The 10,233-nt window shown below is 32.7% G+C and overlaps 1 protein-coding gene across 1 annotated transcript; it reads right to left on the bottom strand.

Annotated features, from left to right (window-relative positions):
• Positions 1-4,639: 4,639 nt before the first annotated feature.
• On the bottom strand, positions 4,640-9,705 carry LOC112785667 (cation/H(+) antiporter 15-like). The gene is made up of 5 exons (XM_072229760.1): positions 9,267-9,705; positions 7,979-8,950; positions 6,783-7,203; positions 6,254-6,470; positions 4,640-5,663 (listed from the first exon to the last, which is right to left on the bottom strand). Exons 1-5 carry the CDS (start codon positions 9,495-9,497, stop codon positions 5,009-5,011), a joined length of 2,496 nt encoding a protein of 831 aa, XP_072085861.1. The 5' UTR covers positions 9,498-9,705; the 3' UTR covers positions 4,640-5,008.
• Positions 9,706-10,233: the final 528 nt, after the last annotated feature.

Consider the following 10,233-nt stretch of genomic DNA (forward strand, 5'->3'; position numbering starts at 1 on the left):
TTCACCTTATTATTATTGGTATTATTATTACTGTAGAGTGTAGAATACTTGATAAACAAAGACATTAGAGACTAGAGTGTAAGGTGAAGTCATAGATAAAAGTATAACACAATAATCATCCCCTAATTCATGATTTCAACAAAAATCACCTCTAACTTAACCTTTTAATTCAAACCCCCAACTCTATTTTCTATAGATACAATTTCTATATATATAGTTTCTACCTAGAAATTAAAACTGAAAATGGAAGAGGAAGTTGATTATTATTAATGGTTGAGACTTGAGACTTGGTGGGAGGAACTAAGTCCCATAAACAGCCTCTTCAGCTTCCAATTTGTTGATCTCTTCCTCCATCAGCATCCCCTGGTAACGGCATTCATTGTTGCAAAATGCTCTCTCACCCCTGAACATTGATTGAATAACTAAATCACTTGGCACACTAAATTAAAGCAGTAGTTGTAATCAGCATTAGACATACCTGTACATGTAGATGTCTTTACCATGCCCAAGATTCTTGTTGCAGAGAAAGCAGACAATGAGAAAGGAGTGAGAAGGATACCGAGTAGAAGCATCTAGCTTGGGTGAGACAGAAGGGGAGAAAGGAGTGAGAAGGATACCGAGTAGAAGCATCTAGTTTGGGTGAGACAGAAGGGGTACTCTGAATGATGCAGTTACCAAATATGTGAGTGTTCCTTGGGTTAGGACAATGGCAAATCATGCATGTGTAGTCCTTAAAGAGTTCCATCAGTTCCAACTCGCTAGCAGATACACACCCTTTGAACACCCTCTCACCTTCTGGTGGTAAGGGAGGAATCTAAATCTTCAGTTGTGAACCAAACACCACCATTCTTAAAAAGCGAAACATTTTCTAAATATTTCTAAACATTTATCTAAACGTTTATCTAAATTCATTTCTAAATATTTATTACTTCAGCCATTGGCATAATTGACATTGGCTGGCCATCCTGGAAACGGAAGAGTCCACCATTGAAATCCTTGCCATACTTATTTAAATAGTACACTACCTTGATGAACAAAAGTTGTCAGCAACAGTATTAAATAAAATTCAATAAATGAGAGTAGTGGAAAATGAAATTCTGACTGCAAAGTGCTGCTATTTGAGATAGGGTCTGTTATCATCACTATGCCCCCCCAATGTTTGCACCTCTCCTCCAGCTGTTTGATGTTTCATAAATACAATAAAGTAAAGATTGTAAAAGAAGTAACAACCAACAAGCAATTGATGGTCCTTAAGATAGAATAGTAACCTGATTAAAGCAGTGAATTCAACAAAGTTCTTGTATTGACAGTTGAAAAACTCTTCTAGCTTGTCTTTCAACTTTTCTGTGAAGAAATTTGATTGAGATTGGAAATTTCAATGAAGGGAAAGATGATAAAGAAAGAGAGTACCTCGGATGGGAATGGTTTCATAGAACAAGTTTTGAGAGAAATCAAGAAACCGCAAGTTTTTCGTTTGGCCTATCCACTCTAGAATTGAGCCACTGAAATAGTTACCGAATAATTCATACACTTCTAGAAGGCTATTGTCAATGAGCAGCTTCTTCAGTTCAAGAGCAATTTTAATAGCTACATGATTCGGAATCTGCAACCAACAAACTAATCACAAATGATACTAACCAAATTGAATCCACATTGCAGCATTAAATCCAGTCTATAAGGGCAAGCACAACACTTTTCAACACAATCCAATCTCAGTCCTATCCACATAGTAGTGATCCACATTATTACCCAACCGCACCTTCACCTATAAGCATAAAACACAAGGGAATCGATATTCGCATTATAGAAGCAAATAAACCAATTGAAACTGAACAGAAAATAGATTCCAAAATGATTGATTATGTGCATTCATGCAATGAAGAAATTTTTCGATATCTATATTGAAATTGAGGTTTCAAAACGGACCTTAACGAAATCGTACTTGGAAGAAGCATTGTGGGAAGAGAAATTGTTTTTGGAGGAGAAGCTTTGCTTTTCGTCGCTTTCTTTGCTGCTGGCGGGATCGAAGGCATGGGTTCTTTCTCAAAAGTTACCGTGTCGCGACCTAAGGAGACGCATCGATAAAAGAAACAACGAGAAAAGAAATTGTCGAAGCACGTGGTGGTGGCGCTAGCATCAAGTATATGAATGGCTGTAGCGGTAGTGGTGGCAATGGCGGTAGCGACGGCATGGCGATGACGACAGCTGTAATTTAGGATTTCCATTTGGTCTTGTTCACATTTCGCTCTCCATTTCACTCAAAGCTAACCTTGTTTACATCTTTAGTATAGGCTTTAATTTAAAATACTGAAATTTTTATTTTTGGGGGTTTTGTAAATTGTCACAAATAGATAATGTTAAGGAGGTTTTTAAAAACCTCCACTATAAAACCTCCATCAATTAGTAAGAATCTTGTAGTGGTCTGATATTTGCTTTACACTTCTGGAAATCCATTGACTTGTGCCTTACAGCTTTTGCGGATTCAGATTGGGCTTCTGATTTGGACGATCACAAGTCTACTTGGCTTCTGTGTTTATCTTGACGCAAATCTTGTCTCTTGGAAATGTAGCAAGCAATCAATAGTGAGTAAAAGCTCTACCGAGGCAGAATTTCGCTTGCAACGGTACTTACTGAGCTCATTTAACAATATGTCCGCTGTGCTCCTTACTTATAATCCTATTTTACACAATCGAACCATACACTTTGAACTAGACCTCTATTTTGTTTGTGATCGAGTCACCAAGGGGCTTGTGGTTGTTACTCATATTCCTAACACTGAGCGAGTAGCTGATATTTTGACAAAGTCTCTATCAGTATTTCCCAAATATTTTGATAAGCTCAGTTTGGCGTTAAAACCACCATGAGTTTGGGGACTGTAGAGAGTAGAACAAAGTATATAAGTATTAGTTGTACTATCAGTTCTACTATTTTTTATAGAGTAAAGTATCGTTTTTGTCCTCAACGTTTGGGGTAAATCCTATTTGTGTCCCTAACGTTTAAATCGTCCTATTTGTATCCCTAACGTTTGTAAAAGTGATTCAATATTACCCTGCCGTCAATTACACATCATGAACGCTTTAGTTTGAGTTTTAAAAATAAATCTCTTCTCTTGAAGTTAGAATACAAATGTCTAAGATAGAATCGATGATCCACTCCGAAAAATAGCTCATCAAAAGTTGAAACTAATTCTTACAACATTTATATAATTTACTTTTCTACGGACATAATTGAATCTAAACACAAATAGTGGGTATAATATTAAAATCGAACACATCCAAGTGAGACCTAATTGAGAATGAATACATGCAAGTGAGAATAATTGAAAATATAATCTGATTTGTTAGTATAATTGATGGTAGGATAACGTTGAATCACTTTTATAAACGTTAGGGATACAAATAAGACGAGAGACACAAATAAGACTTACCCCAAACGTTGGGGACAAAAACAATACTTTACTCTTTTTTATATAAATAGTCGTGAGACTTAGCATAGACTTCTACATGGTATGCTTAATAATATATATCAAGAAATGCTCACACCACCTAAGAAAGTGTCATCAACATCGTGAACACCAAACGTGATAGGATAAAAACACACAAAAATATGTTAATTTTAAATTTTTGTTCATGGTATAGAAAATAAGTAACCAGTGACAATTAATGTTGTTACTATCTTGGTTAATATATAGAGTATAATAATGAGTAGCAATTAAATCATACAATTGACCAGAAAAAAATAATCTTAATCAAGAAATTTTGATTCTTAAAAACAAATTAAGAAAAGCAATACAGGATGCGAGTACCCATTAGCTAATAACAAAGTACTTTCCAACTCTAAATCAAATTCAAATCCCATAATTAATCAAACCTAATTTTTAATTTATTTGTTAACTTTTTGGAGAAAAACAAAATAAGAAGATAATATTATATGTGAAGTTGTTATATTAAAATTGTTATTACATGATACAAGAGTTATCCTATTTATAGAGATATTACTAACTAATCTTATAAATATCTATCTACTAATTACTAGTAATTATTAACTTAACTCCCAACTATTAACAACTCTAATAATATTTTAATATGCCCCCAACAAGCTGATGGATGGAAGATGTCAATAATACCCAACTTAAATAAATTTCGATGGAATGGTTGAAAAGAGGCGTGGAGCGCGGTAACGCAGAGAAAGAAAGAGACATGTGGCGCGAGACGCGGAAGAAGACAAAGGAAGAGAGAGGTGCAGCGTGGGCCACGATTTTGGCCATGACGAGAAGGAGGAACAGAGCTTCTGCTCTAGTTAGGGGAAGATGTGAGCAGTGTGCGATGACGCAGAAGAGATGCGCGGTGTAGAGGAAGAAGGAAGACGCGTGTGGTGCGGGCCGGCGATTTTGATCATGACGGAAAGGAGGAACAAGGCTACTGCTCTATGTTTGAGAGAGAGAGATAGGAGTGAGATAATCAAGGAGGAGTACGAAAAAAAAAGAAGAGAAAAAGAAAGAGACGTCGGAGACACCGCAACCACGCAAGGTGGCTGGCAGCGAGGTGAATAAATAGACAAAGAGAGGGAGGAAAGGGACGGAAAAAAAAGAAAAGAAAAAAGATATATTTATGCTATATGAATATATTTAGAATACAAATTAATTAAATTTTATTTTATTTTATATAAATGGATATCAATTGGGAATTGAGTAAGGCAAAAATTGTAAGTCCATTTTATGCGCTACAAGTGGAGAAACAAGCTAGAAACACAACTCTTCTCTGGTGAAAAACCTAAACACAACTTCTTTCATAGTTCTTCTTCATCAAAGGACGATGGAGAGCAAGATTTGGATAGTGAAGAGGGTATCGTTGGCATAGTCGTGTTCGTGCAATTATGAAGTTCATTGTTCGTGCAATTATGAATGTGAAGCCACTTCATATATTTCTATACTGGTAACAAATTTCTAATGTACATGTAATATGATTGATTAAATTATTGGTTAAAACAAAAAAGACCTTCTAAAATCTTAAAGTTTTAAACCTCGATTAGTAGAGGTTTTCTTTTCCAAAACCTTCCTCCCTCCACATTGCATCACCAAGAGTGAAATTTTCCCACCATAAAACTCTGTGGACGCTAACATGTCGCCAATAACTCCTAATTGATCCGCGTTGTCCATAAAATCCATCATTTCTTCATCCGTGATACTCATAGATTGATGCCTCTTTCCGACAATGGCAAGGTCATATATCTCCATCTCCATGCCCCGAATCGCTTCTAAAACACCTATGGAATCTTCTACCAAAATTTCATGAAAATTAGCATTGTTGTGGACAATCTTCTTCCCCTTGAATTCATCTACCAAGCATTCGTCCAATATCTTATCTGCTTTTGCTTCTTCTTCTTCTACTGGTTTATTATTATTATTATTATTATTATTATTATTATTATTATTATTATTATTATTATTATTATCTAACCCTAATGATGATGATGATGATGGGTTGCCGCTATCAAAGTTGTGTTGCTCTTGTACAATGAATTGCACTAGTGTGACCTTTATGGTTATACGGTCCAACATTCTAATACCTAATGCTAGTGCTTCTCTATCGTCTTGCCCACCAAGGAAGAAGATAGCCACATGAAAACATGATAAGGATGCATTCAAAGCCAATGTTGAATATCTGATATATATGATACCACAAATTAGTTGTTTAAAGTGAAAGATAAAAAAAAGTTATTAATAGTTCCAAGGAATTATATATACACAGACACTAGATAGTGTCAAGACATAAAAAAAACAAACTAAATAGTGTCAAACTAATTTTTTGATCCCCGCTAGGTGGTTAACAATTTTAATAAATATTTCTTCATTATGAGTTCTCAAGAATTATTCTCGTCAGACAAATGGTTCTTTTTGTTATTTTTAATTTAAATTTTAATATATATCAAATAAATAAATTTTTAACAAATTTTATTATAAGACAATTAAGTCTCAAAAATATTATTAGATAAAATAAATTAATCCCTTTTCAAAATGACAAAGGGACTAGTATGTTAAAAGAAAATAATGGTAGAGAACTTATAGAGAAAAAAATTATTAGGAACTAAAATGTTGGATTTCAAAATTTTTAGTGAACAATTTTAATATTTAATCATTGTTAACCCTTTAAAATTTTTGGATGTATTAAGCGGCACACAATGTTTCATACTATTATAAAAGGATTAAAAAGAATGGGTCATATATTTTATCATCCCATGTATGAAAATATACCTGTCCACTAGGATGCCTATTGTGCATCTTGCATTTAGTTGAAAGGAGGTGTTAAGGTCACGAATAAAGGTTCCGTCATGGCTATTAATGGTTTGGTTGTATTCATAGAAAGGGATGAGAATCAAAGGTACCCGGTTGTGGTCGGCAAGATTACAAACAGACTCATGCATGATCTTGTAAGGCGCAATGTTGACATACGAAAGCACGGTTACCGCACCTATCAAGTCAAAAATAAATTTAAACCATAAAATTGTCAAATTTAATATAAATTTTAGAGAAAAGTTATAAGATTGGCAGAATTTATTTATTTTGGCCAACACTTTTAGTCATCAGATCAATTTTTTTAGTATAACAATTTAACAACTTACTTTTAACTTATACTTTTAAATATTGATAGTTAACTACAGACAAAAGAAATAAATTATAATGTTTCTCTAGCATTTTTTATTTATAAAATCGATTAACTCATTTAAAGTGATAACATCAAAAGATTTTAAGAATTAAATCGCGATTCTAGTTATCATGGTACCTGCAGAGTTTTGCGAGTAGTTCTCAAATGCTCGCATGATGTGGTTGGTTTCAAGATAAATGGCAGATGATTTGACCTTCTTGTTTTTCTTTTTCAAAGGAAGAAGAATGGGTGTACTTTTTCCCAAGAGCTCAACAAGGTGTATGACGTGGACACACAGAGGACTCTCTTGGTAGGTGTTAAAGGATTCTAGAAGCGCAATCATGCTAGGAACATCTGTGTCTTTGTGTACGCAAGAAATGATGCTAAATTCTGATGTTAAAGAAGTGCTTTGGATTGTTCTCACTCTTGCATCATGTGCACTTGGTTCTTTTGACAAACGAGGATGATGTTTGTATAAGAACTTTATCAATGGTGCAGAAATAGCGGTTATCAACAAAGCATGAAGCTCGAGTATAACAAATATGTAATCTTCAAAAATCTAAAAAAAAAAAAAGATATTCCTAGTTAAATGGGTTTATTTAAAATTATAATAAAAAATTACTGTAGAAATTATACAAATATGCTTTGTAAACATTAATGATCAATCTAATTTTGATACACTGACATTCAATTTTGTATTTTTACATCAGCAAAAATAATTTTTTTTTCAACTAACCCATGAATTGTTATTTTAATTGGATGTCAGATAAAAATGTATTACATCATTAATATTTCAAAATAAATTCATTTAAATAATCAAACTTTTTACAATAAAATAATAAAGCATTTCACAATAAAAAAAACCTTAGCCACTATTCTAGAATAATTGTCCTTTTATTTGTATTTTATTTGATTATAAGCGTACATATATATAATTTGATTATATTATTTATAAATCTTGATTATAAATGTAAATTAAATTTGATTATAAAGTTTTGATTAACATAAGATCACGTGTAATAAAATCTCCACTAGAAAATAAAAATAGATAGAATATGATTTTGGGATTAGTTTCAGATTTTATTTTATTTTATCCATTTGTTATGTTGTAACCAGATACTATTATATGCAAATATTATTTTATATATAATAAATTTTAGCTAGTGTGGATGAGCATGACTATTTGAATTTAAAATGTCTTTCATTCAAGTTATTTTTAATTTTTTTTGTTGACATTTATAATGTTAGTATCATTCAAAAAATTACATAATCAAAAGTCACATTTTACTTTTAAGTTATAAATTGTAAAATAAGATTAATAAGATAGTACATACCTGTGCTCTCATCATCCCATGAAATAAGATTAGGTCAAGTATGCCTTCAATGCTCATCATAAGACCAAGAATAAACCCATGTTTTAATCTTAAATTATGCGCCATACCAAGGACCATAGTTACAAGCACTCTTGTCGTGACCCCACACAATACAACAAACTCAACCATCAAATTTTGGTACCAATATTCATCAATAATGCTACTTATTTTTGTGGTTGTGCCTAACGTCAAATAGAAAAAAGGCATAATAAGTTCCGATATAACAACTTCAGACCTCTCCACTATTGTTGTTGCCAGAGGGGGACCATTAGGGATAAACAAACCATAAAGTGTGGGTCCCATTATGAACGTTATTCCAATGATATCACTAATTGTTGCCATGCCAATAACACCTAGAAGGACCATAATAACATAACCTTGTTTTACCGGTTCCCCCTTTGGTGTTTTTTTAATTATCACCTTCATTATTGGTCTTACAACAAAGCACAAGAACATCAAGAAGGCCACAAGGAAACTTAGGTTTGCAAACGAGAAGTTTAGTGTGTTTGTCGCTAACACGTAGGTTATCAACACGACCCACTGACACATTTCGGACACGATAGCCGTAGACAGAGCGATCTGACCTATTTCCATAGTTATAAGGTTGAGTTCCATCAAGAAATCTGAGACAACCGGAAAACTAGTCCAACAAGGGATGCTTGGTTGCTTTAATTTACCTCTATATTCCAAGTTGGTATAGTGTGTTAGGGTGTACATAACAAGAAAAGAACTTAAGAACGGCATGAAACCTAATTTCCAATATTTTTTTGCTGCTTTTATAGTTGGGACTATGTCCATTTTCAGTGTAATGAAGAACACACTATATGCAGCACCTAACCTTCCCAACAAGAATAAAATTGGAGATTGTATAGGAGGATATACAACTTCAAATAAATGGTTGCCCAAAATTGATGGTCCTACGAGAATGCCACCCTGAAATTTTTTGGCAAGTTCTTAGAAAAGTAGGCACTATCAATTATAATGTGTAGCTAATATCTTTTGTGTTTATGCAAAATTTAATAATTGCTTACTAATTATAAAAAAATTGCTTACTAATTAGTTTAATAATTGGTTTCCCTAATAAAAACGAATATGTGAAGTATGTATAAATAATATAAAGACAAATAGACAGGATGAATACATCTTGTGTTCATAGAGTTCTTTTTTTTGGTCTTAAACAAATGCTAATCTTATATATATGTTGAATATTGAGAAAAACAAAATAAAATTTAAATATGATAAAAATTACCAGAACATAGCAGACGAATTTGGGTGTGCTTAGAGGCCTGAGAACAATGTACAATATTCGGGAAGCTATAATGAAGATAATGATTTGGAACAACGTGACAGGAACAACAAAATCAAATGGATTATCTCCAACCCACATGCCTACAGAATGCAAGTAACTATCCCTCCTAGGCACACAAATTGTGGTAATACCATCTTCACCCGATACGATGGTTCCTCCTTCTTTTTCCATTAATATGGTGTCTGAAATTCACTTGTAGGGCTCAAAAATAAAAAGATGAGTCCCACCTTACTTCAATATTATTCTTCCATAAATTCGACAAAAGTTCTATCAGCACCAGATAATTTTCCAAATATTTATGTGCAATTTTGTGCACAATTCTACATAACCCCTTAAGTGAAAAAGACAATAAATCAAACGTTTTTAATTTCTTTTCTTTTTTTTTTCTCACAAAATCTTTAAAAGTGAAAATTCATAAAATAGCTTATTTTTCCATAATTTTTAAGTTTGGTAGATATGACAGTTACTTTTATCTCTGGCACTTGAAATTTGATCGGAAGATGAGTTGTGAGTGTAATATATATTATTATTTATTGTGTGATGCGTGTGCAAAACAATATATTTAGATATTTAGCAATATGTAATATTTTCAAAATGAGTTGGTATTGATTTATTTTCGTCAATTACAACAAGTCATTAACTAATCCTATTAATTACAAATCTATTTCATCTTTTATAGTCACCAATATTTCCACTTTGAAGACCACCCCCCCTTCCAAAAGCTATTGTTTACATTAATAGAGATGAAGCTAATTGTAAAATCAAGACTAATTTGATTAATGAAATTTTATTCTTAGAAAAAATTATTTCAAATTAACAAGGTAAAAGGACAAGTTTAGTGTTAATTAAACAATCTATCGTAATTAAATTCTTAATTAATCTGACTAAACTTGTTTATTAAACTAAC

Source organism: Arachis hypogaea, chromosome 20, assembly GCF_003086295.3.
Source record: "Arachis hypogaea cultivar Tifrunner chromosome 20, arahy.Tifrunner.gnm2.J5K5, whole genome shotgun sequence".
NCBI classification, from domain to species: domain Eukaryota; kingdom Viridiplantae; phylum Streptophyta; class Magnoliopsida; order Fabales; family Fabaceae; genus Arachis; species Arachis hypogaea.

Bases quoted from the DNA above. Each gene is read 5' to 3' on its own strand.
- LOC112785667 (XM_072229760.1), bottom strand. From the start codon at position 9,497: ATGGAAAAAGAAGGAGGAACCATCGTATCGGGTGAAGATGGTATTACC. The intron at 7,204-7,978 runs GTATGTACTATC...TTTTTTTTTTAG, and splicing joins ATGGGATGATGAGAGCACAG to ATTTTTGAAGATTACATATT. The intron at 6,471-6,782 runs GTACCATGATAA...TTGACTTGATAG, and splicing joins CTACTCGCAAAACTCTGCAG to GTGCGGTAACCGTGCTTTCG.